Source organism: Microcebus murinus, chromosome 7, assembly GCF_040939455.1.
Source record: "Microcebus murinus isolate Inina chromosome 7, M.murinus_Inina_mat1.0, whole genome shotgun sequence".
Lineage (NCBI taxonomy): Eukaryota > Metazoa > Chordata > Mammalia > Primates > Cheirogaleidae > Microcebus > Microcebus murinus.
This window is the reverse complement of record NC_134110.1, coordinates 56882938-56900373: the sequence shown is the minus strand read 5'-3', so window position 1 is coordinate 56900373 and position 17436 is coordinate 56882938. Positions and strand designations below refer to the sequence as shown.

Sequence of the window (17436 nt, the reverse complement as noted above, 5' to 3'; positions counted from 1 at the left end):
ACACATTTAATTAAGCACATTGTTAAAAATTTAGAAAGACTTCCTCTTTCATGAAATTTGGAAATGGAAGGTAGCATTTAGCAGGTTTCCCTGTCAACCACAATAGTCATTTTTAGAATTGTTAGGGAGTAATTCAATTACCCACACAGTTCTGCTTTCTAAGAATGTACAAATGGTGCAAATGGAAGTCTTGTATTAAGCAAGCCAGAAAACCTACTGGCAATGTTCTAGATAGACTTCAGCAACAACAATAAAAACATGATACCCTTCAAGTCTTGGATGGGAAGAGTGGTGAGGAAGGGGAGAAAGAGGAAGGAAAATACCAAAGTGTCATTTTCAGCTTGCCTTTGGCCTTTGGAGCCCAGCTCTGTATCCTTTGCTCACTCCAAGGAGGCTATAAAAAGGGTGTGGAGACACTTACACATTTTGAAGTAATAGTAGAATTCCATCAATTATAGTATCCAGCACTTTATCAAATATAAGCCATCCTATAAACCAATATGATACTTTAATTTGGTGACTGATCAATTGTAAAACAGGCCAACATAAAATATAAATAGTTGCTGGTGAGAAAATAATCTGCTATGTGAACTTAAGTTAAACTTGTCACATTTACAAAATGTAAATAACTGTTCATATGATAATGATTGTTGCTGAGAGAACTATGAACAGTGGCTTTCTCTAAAAATTCAACACCTTTCCTCTAAATCCTCACTCCCCTGACCCCTACCCCCCAAACTTGCTTTATATTGAAATTCAAATTTAATTTTGTGATAAAGTTTATATGATGAACTATAGAAAATTGACATTTTTGTTTGTCAAAAATGGTAGTATACTGGTGATTTCATGGAGTTCAGTATAATACTTTTAGTGCAGGTTAAGTCTTTGTGTGTAAACACAACATGGCTTTGAAAGCCATGCTGAGACAAATTTGTTGCCTCTGTGACCTGCAATTTACTTCTTTTCTTTTCTTTTTAATTGACAAATACAAATTGCATATATTTATCATGTACAACATGATGTTTTGAAATATCTATACACTGTGGAATGGTTTAATCAAGCTAATTAATATGTGCATTGTCTCATTATTTTTTACAGTATGAACACTTAAAATCTCTCAGCAATTTTCAAAATACAATACATTGTCATTTACGATAGTCACCATGCTGTAGAATAAATCTCTGGAACTTATTCCTCCTAATATTTTATATCCTTTGGCCAACATTTCCCCAATATTGTACCCCCGTAAACTCCTGATAACCACCATTCTACTCTACTTCTGAGTTCAACAGGGAAGTACTGTGAACATATTAAACATATGGTGAACATATGTTCACATATAACATATGTTCATATGTTATGTGAATATATAACATGTTCACATATAACATATGCTCACATATAACATATGTTCACATATAATATATGTTCACATAATAACATATTAACATATTGGTGAACATATTAAAATGCATGCCATGAGCTTTAGTAGGTATTGCCAGACATTTTTCCAAGGTGGTCTTGCCAGTGCACTCTCCCACCAGCAGTGCAGGAGAATCTCAGTTGCTCCTCATGACCACACTATTATCATGTCAGATGGGTGTGTTTTGAGTGTGCTGTGGTTTTAATTTGCATTTCTCATAACTAATGCTATTGAGCACTTTTGAACTACTTCTGAGTTCAATGTTTTTAGATTCCACATATAAGTCGGAACATGTGGTATTTTTCTTTCTCTGTCTTGCTTATTTCATTTAACATAAGGCCCTTCAGGTTCATTCATGTTGTCATAAATGACAGAATTTCCTTTTTTGGTAAAGGCTGAATAGTATTTGATTGTATATATATATGCAACCTATTTCTTAACCTGTTCTTATTAATTTTAATGCCTTCTTTTAGTTGCATATAGTACTCTGTAACTTCTAGCTCCAGTCCACAGATGCCTAAGATAAGAATGGTATTATTGGGAAGGCCAAGGCGTTAAGAAAAAAATAGATAACCATGTACAAAGTAAGTCCAAACCATGTACAAAGTTTCCTCAAGCATGTGGTGCCCTAGGTGATTTTTTGGTGGCTACTTCTTTAGGGACAGTACATGCAGCTTGCTTAAGTTTGAGGTACAGCCTTCAACCTAATTTCCACAAAGCAGTGCCAAGTGATTCTTTTGTTACATGATGATACCTTTCTCCAAACCCTCTCTTAGCCTCATTCTTTAATGACCTTGAAGCTCTGTATGATCTAGCCTTACTCCCCTGCCCCCAACACCATCTTGTGGACTTTGTCTACACTTCTTGCCCTTTCCCTTTCTCTGCTCCAGCCACAGTGGCCTCCCTGTTCCTCTAACACAAAACAGGTTTTCAAGTGCTATTCTCTTGGTTGCACTCATGGTCCCTTCCTTCTCATAAGTCTGATGGTCCAAGAACCCTACTTGTCTCTTCCATATGTAATAGTCCACATACACACCTCCATTCCCTATCCCTTTTACTCTGCTTGATTTTAATCCACAATACACTTTCCCCCCTGATTTGTTAGATATTGATTTACTTACCTATTACCTATCTCCTTCCACAAGAATGAATGCTCCATGACAGCGGGTGTTTTGCCTGTTTCGGTCACTGTGTATCCCTGGTGCCAGGACAGTATGGAATGCACTGTAGCCATTTGAAGAATGAATGAACAGTCCATTTCAGCTCATGAAAAACAGGTTGCTGGGTATGGGGAACAGTCATTGCCAGTGGGAAAATGATCCTTCATTAGATTTCACTCTACTCTGCCAGTGTTTGGGAATTTGAAAGGCCAAGAGTTTTATTCTATTTTTATTATCACCTTTGTGTGGCAAGTAGCCATTCAGTAACTATATGTAATCTTCATTGTAAATGAATACCATAGTTCCCCCCTTATCCATGGTTTTGCTTTCTGTGGTTTCAGTTATCCACAGTATAGTACAATAAGATATTCTGAGCAAGAGAAAGAGCAAAAGAGACTCCATTCACATAACTCCATTTCATTACAGTGTAATTGTTCTATTTTATTATCACTGTTAATCTCTTGCTGTGCCTAATTTATAAATGAAACTTTATCATAGGCATGTATGTATATGAAAAAACATAGTATATATTATATAGGGTCCAGTACTATTCAAGGTTCCAGATACCCATTGGAGTCTTGGGACATGAACCTGCAGATGAGGGGGGTACTACTATAAGTTTAAAAGTCAGTTAATTTCTTATGGAAATGTTTTATTGAAGTATAACATATATTCAGAAAAATGTAAAAATCATAGGTGGTTAAATGTCACAAAGTAAATACATCATGATACCCAGTACCCAGGAAACAAAACAATCCCAGAATCCCAGAAACCCCTTCATGTTGCCATCAATGTAATAACCCCCCAACAGTTAGCCTATCATATTAATATAATAGATAGTATTACTTGTATTTGGACTTAATATACATAGAATCACATCGCTTATAGTCTTTTATGTCTGGCGTCTTTGCTCAAAATTATTTTTATGAAAACCATCCATGTTGTTGCAGGTAGTTATAGTTCATTCACCTTTGTTATTGTATAAAATTCCATTCTACTGTTGATAGACATTTGGGTCATTTTCAATTTTTGTGTATTATAAATAGCTCCTATGAGCATTCTTGAATGTGCCTTTTGGTGAACATATTAAAATGCATGCCATGAGCTTTGGTAGGTATTGCCAGACATTTTTCCAAGGTGGTCTTACCAGTGCACTCTCCCACCAGCAGTGCAGGAGAATCTCAGTTGCTCCTCATCACCACACTATTATCATGTCAGGTGGGTGTGTTTTGAGTGTGCTGTGGTTTTTAATTTGCATTTCTCATAACTAATGCTGTTGAGCACTTTCAAATATATTTGTTGCCAATTTGGATAAAGCCAGTCTATTTTCATGAATATTAAGTAGATAATACAGGTGGTATGTGGATAAGGTAGAAATCATATAGGTGATAATTGACTAAAATTTAGCAAACATAGCTTTCTTTATTGACTTTTACTAATTGATAGATTGCATTCCTCTTACAAAGCTTTTGCTCTGGAAAGTTCAATTCAATAGAAGCTTATTTGTGGGTTAATTACGAATAACCCTGTCTGCTAAATGGCCTGAGGATACCAAGGCCCACATCACAGGAAGCTTTTAAGCTGTGTCTAGAAGAATGAACAGGGTCTGGCAATGAGGGAAAAAGTGGAAGCCAAGGTACTGGAAAAGTCTGAATAAAGTGTGAAGGTGTAAAGATGTATAAAACTTTTAGGAAATTCTAAGTGTTCAGGTATGACTATCATAAATAATAAAGAAAATTGCCTCTTTATTTTCCGTAGGGAATTAAGATTTGAAAAATGACACTGAACATTAGCTTCCAGAAGTGGGCTTAGGGTTTCCTTTTCTCGGGGTTCCAGAAAGTGGGTTTCATTACATCAGTTGTGTGGCTTGAAAAGTTTGAATTTGAAAGCTTGAAAGTACAATTGAACTCGTACTGTTTACCAATGATTTTTACATCAAAGGAAACATTCCTGAGCTGGGAAAATATTTCATGGCTAGCTTCTTGCTTTCCATGTTGGGCCTTATGTCAGCTCTCCAAAATGCAGAAGTGAGCAACACATTTATTGTCATTGAGGATGTGTGGAGAAATAATGTGAACTCTGTAATTTTTACAGCTAAAATGCTGTTATGGATTAAGCAGAAAGGCATTGGCAGCCTCTAGTTAAAAAATCATTTCATTATCCTTTTTGTAGTTACAACTATTTATTTTTAACTAGTATTTTACTATAGTATTAAAAATATTCCTTTCAGAACTAAATGCAGTAGCCAAATGCATTATCTTTGTCTGGCACCACATTTTAGGTTGCTATTAGAAAAATAAAAGTCCTTCATTACCTCACATTTTAATATTTTTTAATGAAACCTTTCAAAATAATTAGGCAGAAGATATTTTTCAACTAGTTTCAAAAATATTTGTAGAATTTATCATAAAATACTGTAGGGAAGGTCAATAATTTCTGAATAGACCTGGTTGTATTTCAAGGCCAGCTATAACTCAGTTGTTTAAGAAAAATTATGATGGAGATAAACATCTCCCTTGAGTCACTATTCACAGCATGTGGTATTCTTTACCTGTAGGTTGAAGAAAAAGTCCCAATCGGTGGATATTACTGCTCCAGGGTTCAACCCTTTGGCTGGTGCAGGAAAGCAAACACCACAAGCCAGTAAGCCCCCTGCCCCCAAGACACCCATCATTGAAGAAGAGCAAATCAACACAGCCAACACCCAGAAGCATCCTTCTCGAAGGAGTGAACTGAAGAGGTTCTACACCATTGGTGAGCACCAGATGTTTTATGCACTTGAATAGATGAAGTCTACCTGAATGACATTGTGAATTTGTGGATCTGCTTAGTTAAATGGCTCCTCATTATATAACATGTACATCATCCTGATGGTTTGTTTGTACATTTTCTTATACGGTCTGAACATAAAGATGGAAAAATACAGAAAACCTTCGGCAAAGTTAAACAAGACAGCATAATTGAGGACCTTCTATAACCTAACCTGGGGGGCGGGGCACGAGGGGAAGAAAGAGTTAGATCTTTCGATTTTTAAGCTTATAGGGTACTTTTTTTCATTTTAGCCATTCTTCAGCCAGCACCATTTTGGGCTTTTGGTTTTGTTCTTTTCATTTTCCCTTCAGGCTCCCAAGTCTCTGACCCTGTTCTGTCAGGTTGTTAAGGCAGTGGTTGATGTCAGCCTGTAACTAACAAAGCCACTAAGAAAGTAAAGTTATTACATTCTGAGAGAGGACAAATTACATTGTGGGCCTGGTTTTGCCTTGCACATTGCTTCATTTTGGAAACATTGAATCACATCCAGACCCTTCCTATGAGAGAGGAATAGGCTATGGCTAGGGTTTTGCAGGCATTAGGATTTCTTTTCCCCCCAGATAGAATAATATCCTGCAATTTTGAACTTTAACATTTAAGTGAAGAGTTGTAGGTAATCAATCTAAACAAGTTGAATTACCAACTTTTGTGTACCGGTATTTGCCCAGCATGTTTTTGGCCTTGCATTTTAATGAACAATAACAACTTTTAGTGTCTTAGGTTTATTTGAGACAGAAGTTCCTAAACATATCACATATGGGAGGGAATGATAAGTTGAGGAGATAAATCTACCCAGGAAGAGGATGGCTGCTTTGGCCTTGCCTATTACCTGAGTTTGGAGAGATTTGGTCCCAGTCAAAAGCCTTAGTAGTAGAGACTGTGGCTTCATGGGTTAACCAAAGTTATGTCAAGGGGAACTTGTTTTCTTTGGCATTCACTACCCCCACCACTCCAAGATGGGACATTTGTTTTAAGATGATTGAAATCTTTTTCTTAGATATTTTAGTGTCCATAGCTGGAAATGATAATAAAGAGGCCAGATTTCTAGTTCTGATTCCCACACCAATTTTCTGGGTGACTCTGTCAAGTCATATTCCAATGTCTTTGGGTTAAATTGCTTCCTTCAAGCTTGAAGAGATGCTGCCATGAAGGTCTAGTCTTATTTCATAGTTTGTCTGTGAAAACCATGCTGCCTCCTTCCACCATCTTATATCCTCTTCCTATAGCCCCTCTCAGGCTTCCTCTTTCCACATGAAGATGTTCAAGTCTTATTTTTCAGCAGGCAACACACATGATGCCCTTGAGGATGTCCACAGTCAGATAATGAGAATTGATATAAGACAGTGTAGACAGGTGCATATTTCCATTTTTTAAACTTATGATAGCACAGTTCTTAAAATCAATCAACTACAAAAGCTCATGAAGTCCACATAACTGCCTCTTTGTTTATCGTGTCCTTTCCCCCTCCCCTGCAGCTTCTCTGACACCTCCTATTGCTTTTCTGATTTATTAACTGGCCAAGAAGACATAGCATTTTGCCTCCAGAAAACAAGTTTTATCCTACAAACTCAATATTCCTTAAAAATAAGAAAATGAGGGGGAGATGCTGAGCAGCTTGGCCACAGTGAATAAACAGCTAAGCCTAGAAAAGCCTAAGGGCAAGGTTGGATGGCAGAAAGATGAACTATAAGTTATTTTAAGTGGTACCACCACTAGAGAATTTTTAATTATTGAATTTGTAACAATTTCATTCATAATAAATATCAATGGAATATCTATTGTGTTAAAAAAAGAGACATATAAACTGTCGAATTTACTATATCTATTTAACCTTTCTGCTTAAACATCTGGAAACATCATTTTCAAGACTGAAATATCAGTAACTATGTAATAATCTATATTGGAAGTTACTTTATTTCACTAAACAAATCTATTCCAGTATCCCTTACTAAAAGTACTGATAATAAACAACAACAATATTTTTATTTATTTATTGGTAATTTCATGTACCAGGGACAAATTAAGCTCCTATATTCTATCTCAATTCAGCTTCTCAACAGCTCTGACAAATAGGTGATACCACATTTTTGTAGATGAGGAATAGAACCATAGAGAATGTAAAGAAGGGACCACGAGCCATAAATTGCAGACTCACCAAATGAAATTCACCTTCTGTTTTGACCCATCACAATTAGTCTTCCCTGTCACTCAAAGGATGCCATCCTCCTCTGCAGTGGTGAGCCTAAGGAGTTTCTATGGATAATACCGTGGAGTAACATTTTTACCATAATTCCTAGAGAATCTCACTGAGGAAACTTTGCCAACTAATCTGTCCACCAGCCAATATGCCCTTTCACTGAAAGATATCTTTCAGTATCTCAATTTAGGGTTCGTACTATACTACTGGAAAAGCCTGGGAGCCCTCTTGTGGCCAAGCACAGTACAACATTTAAATTTATCAATGAGGTTCAGTATTGTATTTACTATATATAAATGTAAATAATGATTCTAGAGCTTAAAGAACTTTCAGATAAAGAAATAAAGAACTAGATAATTTTGAGCAGTCATTGAAATGTCTTTTAGGAGGTGCAATACCTTTTCTAGTTTTTTTTTTTCCTTAGAAGTACAGTCATCCCTCAGTATTCACTGAGTAGGGGTAGGGGGACCCATGGGCCTGGGAATGGTTCCAGGATCCCCCCCCACCTGCTCACCTATTCACAACGCTCAATTCCCTCATATAAAATGGAGAAGTATTTGCAAATAACCTACTCACATCCTTCTGTATACTTTAAATCATCTCTGGATTACTTATAATATCTAATACAATGTAAAGGATATATCAATAGTTGTTATACTGTATTTTTTAGTTGGTATTATGTTTTAGTGGGTTTTTTAATTGTTTTTATTCTGGGATATTTTTGATCTGTGGTTGGCTGCGTCTGCAGTTGTGGAACCCCTGGAAATGGAGGGCTGACTGCACAATAAAATCTAATTGATTTGGAATAAGTAGGGGGAAAGCTAGTCAGTATAGATGTGAAATATATGAATCTTCAGATAAATTAAAAGGAAAGTAATAATCAAATCAGGATTATGGCTCAGGAAAGAGTTTTTTCTGCCCTGCTTCTATCACTAATTGTGTCTTGCACATGATTTTTACCATCACTTGACTTTAATCTTCTTGTTCGTACAGTGAAAGAATTACACCAAATCAGTGTCTTTCTGAGATTTTTTTTTTCCTTCTTACTCTCTTTTTATTATCACAACTGACTTTATAAAGTACTGTATAAGCTTTCTATTCCTGTGGGGAAAAAAATCGCTACAAACTCAGCAGTTTAAAACAACACCCGTTTATTAGCTCAGGTCTGTAGGTCAGAAGTCCACACGGTGTGGCTGGGTTCTCTGCTCAGGGGGTTACAAGGCCAAAATCAAAGTGCTAGCTGGGCTGAATTCTCATCCGGAGTTCTGACTAGGGGAAGGCATGCTTCAGAACAATAAGCTTGTTCTTATTGTTGGCGGAATTCAGTTCTTGCAGCTGTAGGCAAGAGCTAGCCATTTCCTTGCTGGCTGCCAGCGAGGGACCACACTCCACTCCTAGAGGCTGCCTGTGGCGCGCTCCCTCTTCAAGCCAGGAACTTCACATCGAACCTTTCTCATTTGGATCTCAGACTTCCTCTCCTGTAGCCAACCAAGAGCATTGTCTACTCACGTGATGGAGGCAGGCCCACCTAGATAATTTTCCTGTCTTAAGGTCCACACAACCTAATCACAGAAATAAAGTCCCTCATATTCCCAGTCCCTGGAATTACACAGGAGTGTACACCAGAGAGGAGTGGGGCGTCGTGGGGATCATCTCAGCATTCTGCCTAATGCATTTGACACCAGCACCTGGTATATACACAGTCACACACGAACATAGCTCAAGCAAAATTCCCTTAAAATATTTCCCTTACCATCTCTTCTAATCATTCATATTCTGTTTCATTTTTTAAATGCAATCATTTCAGCTCACCAAATTGATTTCATAGTCCAGTAATGAGTTATGACCAGCAGTTTGAAAATTCAATAAACTTAATATTTGAAGTCCTTCAGATACTTAAAATTCTTTAAAAAAAAATAGAATTTTTAGGTAGAACTAGAATGGTAAAACATTAACTTAGTGGACTCGCACTAATGGGTAAATAGGTGAAATGGAGCGGAATTTTTCATTACTCCAGTTCTTGTTTGTGTTAGATAAAACCACCTGAGTTTGACAGTGTATATGAGGAACTATATCCTTTAAAACCCCAGCCCCTACTTAAAGATAGAAGATGAAACCAAATAGTATACTCGTCATACTCAGTTTATTTCACTACCTTTAATTCAAAGAACTACATATAAGGACTTCTGGAAAATGTTTAAATTGGGCATGGAGGTAGTGAAAAGAACTGGGCTCACAGGATGCAAAAATGTGCCATTACTGCCTACAGGGGACCTGTCCATATTTGTCCCTCACTTTAGAGATCTAGAGCTAGAGTTTGTACACCTCTGTCCAGCATCTGTGACTATTAGTGAAAGGTGCTTGTGTCAATCCATACTCAGGATTTTTGCTTGACAATTAGGAAATAGGGCAACTCTTGATTGAATGTCACCATCATCAGTCATTGAGCGAAACCCCAGACAGACACGGATGAAGATGCTCAGAATGGAAAGACAAGGAAAACTAAGAGCTTTGCCTTCAAGGCTGTCGCCATATGGTTTGGGGAAGGGAGTGCCTGGTTAAAATGAGCACACAGGTAGGTAAAGTACATGATAGAATGTCCTAAATGCTATGGAGGGATCAGGTGGGAGTGAACAAGGCAGTGGCAGAGGGCAGGGAAGACTCACTTAAAGGGCTGTGGAGTCTAAAAAAAGGTGAAGAAATCACAGCAGATTGTAAAGACATTCAGAGGCTTCTTATTGGCTCCATAGAGCAAATCACCCTCACCACCCTCCTCCTCTCTTTTGCTTACGGGCACCCTGGATCTGCACGTACTGGTACCTCTTATCTTTGGCTGGCATGTCTGTCTCCATACTGGGTCTCATTCCTATGAGGAGGGAATGATGTCTTCAATATCTTTAATCCCAGCACTTAGTACCGGTCTGAGGCACGTTGTTACATGCTAAATAAATGTCAGGGAAGGGGAGGGGAGTTAAAAAGGGCTATGAATCTTGCCTTTCTCAGTGGAAGAGGAGAGCAAGGAATCTACTAAGAATTCAGTTTAAGGAAGAACTTTCCAGGATTCTGAGCATTAGAGAAGGATTGGAATACCTGGTGGGGAGAACGATGAGTAAGATAATACAGCTTTACTTCTATAAAAAAAGGTTAGAGTTATCAAAGCGCTGTTTTATTATGCATGTTATGTAAATGCTCTGCAACTTCATGGAGAGCCAGAAAAGCCTTTAATGTAGCCTTCTCAGGTTTCTCTCTCAGCCGGGCTTCTGAAAAGGTCCAATAAGGGGGCTAACAAAGGTTTGAATGATGCCTCTGGAAACTTTCCTTCAGTTGATATCTCTCCCTGTCAGCTTCTAACCTTGTCATGGGAACTGACAGTCTGCTTATCCTTTTTTATTTTTTTATTTCAGCATACTACAGGGGTACAAATTTTTAGATTATGTATATTGCCTTTGCCCCACCTGCCCGACACCCAGTGAATGTTACTACTACATGTGCACATAAGTGTTTGTCACTTAATACCAATTTGATGGTGAGTACATGTGGTGCTTGTTTTTCCATTCTTGGGATATTTCACTTAGGAGAATGGGCTCCAGCTCTATCCAGGATAATACAATAGGTGCTAGATCACCATTGATTTTTTTGTGGCTGAATAGAACTCCATGGTATAAGTATACCACATATTATTAATCCACTCATGTATTGAAGGGCACCTGGGTTGTTTCCACATCTTTGCAATTGTGAATTGTGCTGCTATAAACATTCGAGTGCAGATGTCTTTTTATAGGATGTCTTTTGTTCTTTTGGGTAGATGCCCAGCAATGGGATTGCTGGATCAAATGGTCGTTCTACTTATAGCTCTTTGAGGTATCTCCTTGTTACTTTCTACAGAGGTTGTACTAGTTTGCAGTCCCACCAGCAGTGTGTTAGTGTTCCTATCTCTCCACATCCACCCCAACATTTATCATTTTGGGACTTTTTGATAAAGGCCGTTCTCACTGAAGTTAAGTGATATTTCATTGTAGTTTTGATTTGCATTTCCCTGATGATTAGAGATGTTGAGCATTTTTTCATATGTTTGTGAGCCATTTGTCTATCTTCTTTTGAAAAGTTTATGTTCATGTCCTCTGCCCATTTTTGATAGGGTTGTTTGATTTTTTTTTCTTGCTCATTTTCCTAAGTTCTATGTAGAGTCTAGTTATCAGCCCTTTATCAGATGTGTAACATGCAAATATTTTTCTCCCATTCTGTAGGTTGTGTGTTTGCTCTTGTGATAGTTTCCTTGGCTGTGCAGAAGTTTTTTAATTTAATCAGGTCCCATTTATTTATTTTTGTTGTTGGTGTGATTGCCTAAGAATTCTAGAAGAAAATGTTGGAAAAATTCTTACAGACATTGGCCTAGGCAAAGAATTTATGCTTATGCCTTTTCATCTTCTGTTTGCTCTCATGAATCAGTCTGTATCGTGTACCCTATCTAATTTAATCTCACTGAAACACCTTTTTCCTTGTAAGACACCATCTATGATTAATCGTTCCATGTTCTTTACACAGCCATTTTCAGTCATTTATATTCAGATGAATGAATTCAATAAATATTTATTGAATGCCTACTATGTTCCAGGCTGTGGTGTTCAAAGTGCCACAAATATAAAAGTAATTGAGACCAAGCCTGGCCCTCAGGTTCTTATATTCTAACAGGGAAGACAGGTAATAAATACAAGATCAGATATTTAACATATTGTCAAGGAGTGATAAGTTTTTAAAGAAAAATAAAACAAGTTAAGTTAGGGAGGTGATAGGTTATTTATGTAAAATGTGTTTTAATCTTATACAATTTTTATAAGCATTCTAGCTGATGCATTATCTCAGTTCTAACTGAGAAATCAATTGGCTGGTTTCAATTACAGGACATTAGATGCATTAATAATAGAATTTTCAATGAGTTGTTTTTCGCCTTCCTTGCAATAGGGTTAGCTTATGAAAAGACTAATGGAAAAGATATTTGCAGCATGAAGAAGAAAATGTTTGAAGAGAAATTTAATGACCCTCACACTTTCTCACATTGTTTTCAAGAGGACTATCAAGATGTTCTTCATTTCTACCAAGAAAGGATAAGGCGTGTGGATTAAGCTGTAATATGGAATACTGAAATTAAATATCAGAGAGAATTTTACATATTTTAGTATATGTTACAGGGAAATTTCTTTTTTAAAAGTGAAGCTGTTGTCTCTTTAGAGTGGTTTAGGCATTATCTTCCTTGCCTAGAGGAAAAGATATTAAGATCAGTTCTCAAAGATCCTACATGATTTTAACCAAGGCCATGAAAGCTGACATGTAGTCATTTAATGGGTGTCTATAGAGCTCCTTCTTTTGCTCATGTAGGCAGAGTGAATCAATGGTGAGGAACTTGGCCTTGGGAATTTGATATCCAAGTTGGACATTCTCACTCCCTTTGCTAGTTATACGACCACAAACGAGGTCATTACAGTCTCAAATCTCAGCGTCTTCACTTATAAAAGGAAGTAAAATGGGTGCTTACTGGAAAGTCTGTTGTGAGTTATCCGTGAGGTAATCTCTATAAAGCGCTTATAATAATACCTAGAACTTGGAAATTCTCAGTAACTATTAGTGAGCTTGTTGTAGTTGTGTATTAAGGATGCAGCATGAATGAGGCACCATGGTACCTGCCCTCATGGAGCTTATGTGAAGCAAGCCTCCTGTCTTGATCCTTGTGGATCTGATCAGCTGATTCCCTGTTTAAACCCCTGCAGTGTCTCTTGACTCCCCACAAAATCAGGTTGTTGTTACATTTACTCCATAGACCATTCATACCCTGGCCTACCAATCACCTGCTTTATCATAGACCCCAGATCTACACTGCAGCCAGGCTCCCTGTGATTTCCCAAAGGTGTCATTCTGCATGACGCATCACATATGTTTCCTTCTGCCTGGAATGATGTTATCCCACCTCTTTTAAGCTTCTGAACAACAAACTACTTGTTTGTCAGGATTCAACCCAAACTTCCCTTATACCTGGTCCCAACTTCTTCAAATCTGATCACCATGAATAGATTTCAAAGCATTTTAATATACAAATTGTCAGTCCTTTAGGTGACTAACAAATACTCTTTGAATGCAATACATGCTTATAACATTTCTATAGGGTAAGTAGAACATATATCATGACCAGCATATAGCATTCTGTGGAATCAAGTCTCTGAGAGTTGAATGACATTCATGATCATACTGCAAATAGGGAAAATTGAAGAGAAGAATCTAGATAGACTTGCCCAGGGTAAAGAGTTCATCCTCTACATATATTTTCAGGTCAAGACCTCTTCTCAAAAACAGAAATGAAATTAGGTCATTGACAGAGATCTCACTCAGAGGGTTCAGAGGTCCCCCAAAGGCTAGTCTCTATCACTGATGTCAAACAAATCCATTAAAAAAGAAACAGTAGTTTTTCTTCTCATTTTTTAAATTTATTTAGGATATTATAGGGGTACAAACATTTTGGTTACATGTAATGCTGTTTGCCCCTCCCAAGCCAGGGCTATAAGCGTGTCCCTCCCCCATATAATGCATTCCACTTGCATTAGTTGTGGGTTTATCCCTACAACTCCCCTACCTGACCGGCACCTAGTGAGTATTATTACTATGTGAACACCTCAGTGTTGGTCAGTTAGTACCAATTTGATGGCGAGTACATAAGGTGGATGTTTTTCCATCCTTGTGATACCTCACTTTGAAGGATGGGCTCAATCTCTATCCAGGATAATATAAGAGGTGCTAGATCACCATTATGTTTTTGTGGCCGAGTAGAACTCCATGGTATACCTATACCACATTTTATTAATCCACCCATGTATTGATGGGCACTTGGGTTGTTTCTGCATCCTTGCAATTGTGAATTGTGCTGCTATAAACATTCAAGTGCAGGTGTCTTTATTATAAAATGTCTTTTGTTCATTTGGGTAGATACCTAGTAGTGGGATTGTTGGATCAAATGGTATTTCTATTTTTAGCTCTTTGAGGTATCTCCAAATTATTTTCCACAGGGGTTAAGGAACACTAGTTTTTCTTGAAACTACATTTACTCAGTTGAAGTAACTGTCCCTTCCTTTTGTTCTTTTTCCTCCCTCACCCCCTCCTTCCTTTCTCCCTTTTTTTCCTCTTTTCTTTTTCCCTCCTTCCTCCTTCTATTGCTTCTTTTTTTTCATCTTTCCTTCCCTCCTCTCTTGTGTTAAAATGGTCTTTTTTGAAATGATGGCTTAATATACAATATTGGTTACATTTTCTTTTGTAAAAACTGTTTTATTTTTAATTCTTTGACTTGTCAAAATATTAAGTTGGGAAATGGCCCCAAAAATATTCTTTTGGAACTTTACTGGTCTGTGAAATTGTGAAATCTAAAATCCAATGATCTTGCCTTTGCCCTGCCTTTAGGATAGAACAGCTTCGACATTCCAAACTTAATGAAGCACAGTTAAATTCAAATTTGTGTCTTACTAACCGGAGGCTGCTTACATATTGAAAAGAGGGCCTGCAGAATTAGGGGTTCCCTGGGAGTTCTTCTCAGTAGTTGGCAAAATTAAAACAGTAATAACTAGTTTGGAAACTCTAAAAAAAGAGTAAAGCAAGACACATATTTAACTGCTTTTTAATTGCAGTACCCCAGACACTTTAAAATATCATCACATAACTTGTATGCCTCTCATTTTGAAGCTAGACTTTTAAATTATAAGAATAAAAAAGATGAACTCTAAAGTGAAAATACTGTAACATGAGGTTAAAAACTAAAAGGAAAAAAACATCTTGCTTAGAGGTGACACATTCTGCAGCATAAAACTAGGTCACCACTGAACTGGAACCTTCTCTCCAAGCTAGAAGATTCTTCATGCAAAAGCAGGAAGTCTCTGTGATTTAATCAGAAGAACCATCTTGGCACACAGGTCACTATCTATAAGCACCAGGAACTAAAATGGAGAACTGCTCTGAGAGCTCCAATTAAATTACATCCTTGAGAAAAATGACTTTGCTTTGAATTGAAATTTGTTCTGACAGTTTGATGACTTTTCATATTTTCTGGGTCACAAGAATGTTTAGGGAAAATTATTTCATTGCTGAGGCTCCTTGTTATACATGGAAGCTAAGATTCCCTAAATGGACCTAGGCATTTCACAAGTTGTGAAGAGTAGCACATATATATAAGTGCCCAATGTGCAATTTTTATTAAGACAGTGGAATTTGAAGATATCAAGACACTAGGTTCAATTTTGTGTTCATTTGTGGGATCATCAGCCCTCGAAATTCAATGTATGTTTATGAGAGTTTATGAAAGTCTACATCTCTGTGTGTATATGTGTTGAGTGGGTATTTGATTGGGTTTCTACATTATACCATTTCTTATTTATTCCATTTAAACTCTACTTTAAAACATGAGATCAGGGAAAACACACAGGCAGAAACTCCTTTTTAACTCTAGAATAAATATGAAAGCTTTATTTCTTTCAAGGGAAATTAGACTCTTTTTTTAAAAAAAAACTAATCATTTATGTAATTTTAACTAAACTTTAAACAGCAGGGGGTATACTCAAAAGGAGGAAAAGTATGTTTGCCTGATATCCCTATAGATTGGTAGTATGTATAATTTTTTAGATAAGCTTGCCAGTTTTAATTTTATAGAGTTAGCACCAGATTTGCTTTCTTCTTTTTTGCCCTAATTCTGTGATTGTTCTTTGTCAGAAGTAATCAATCCAGGATCAAGAAACACAGCTTACTCATGGCTATGATAAATGGATTAAGAAATGTCAATAACCCTGAGGTTTCCCTGAGCAAATTGTGTTGGTTTTGTGCTTAAGTTGCAGCATAATAGTCTTATAACTTATTAAAGACAAATTATACCTGTCAATTTATTTAATTATTTCTAAACTCCTCAATTAAACCTGTACTGGTTTAAATTGTAGAGTAATTAAAATAGACATTGTTCATGGTTGAGAAATAATCATGAACCTGTTTGAAATTTACTAAATAAATACCCATTAAAATAAGTCCTTTAGCACTCTCAGTGAACAAAACTTGCCCTTTTCATCCACTAGCACTTGTAGGAACATTCCATTTCACTGAACCATGCCTAGGGAAAGAAAACAACAGGTTGTTAAAAAAGACCTACTTTATTTTAAACATTTAAAGATACAATTAATGGTACTTTGAGAAGTGAAATAGTATGTCCAAATTTCTCCAATATTTCCACTTGTTTAAGAGTATGAATTTAAAGAACTTCTAGAATCTTCCACATATTCAGAAATAAAATTATTGATATACCCTTATTTTTTTAAATAATATATATATATTTTTAGTTTAGTTTTTTTGTGTTGTTTTTTTTAGAGATGGGGTCTTGCTATGTTGCCCAGGCTGGCCTCAAACTCCTGGGCTTGCCCTCTTCTCTCAACCTCCCAAGCATCTGGGATTACAAGCATGTGCCACTGTACCCCAGTCAAGATATTTTTTTATGTGTAAAAATATTGCAGGATTTATGGTCCTCAATGAAATTTTGACCATGTTACCATTATGACCAAAAGAATATTACTTACAAGAATGGAAAAATAATTAAAAGCCAGACACAATTGTGGGGAAAGCTTCTATTGTTATTTCTACCAAGGTTTTGAAACTACTTTTACTCCAGTTGAAACTTTGGAGAACCCAACTAAAGATTATAAATGTTGTAATGACCATTTATAATAAATTCCTATATGCATGTGTACATCTACACTTTGTGTTAGTACAATATGAAAAAAATCTATGTGGATTTATAATGGAAAAATGATTTCAGGACACAGAAAATATTAGGT

At 36.7% G+C, this 17436-nt stretch overlaps 1 protein-coding gene across 2 annotated transcripts in view; it reads left to right on the top strand.

Moving 5' to 3' along the window:
* The window catches only part of OXR1 (oxidation resistance 1), a 438511-nt gene that overhangs the window by 220732 nt on the left and 200343 nt on the right, over positions 1-17436 (top strand). For both annotated transcript variants that reach the window (XM_012784241.3, XM_076005078.1), the window contains exon 3: positions 5141-5337. In XM_012784241.3, coding sequence (XP_012639695.1) covers positions 5141-5337 — 197 coding nt within the window. The remainder of the gene's footprint in view (positions 1-5140; positions 5338-17436) is intronic.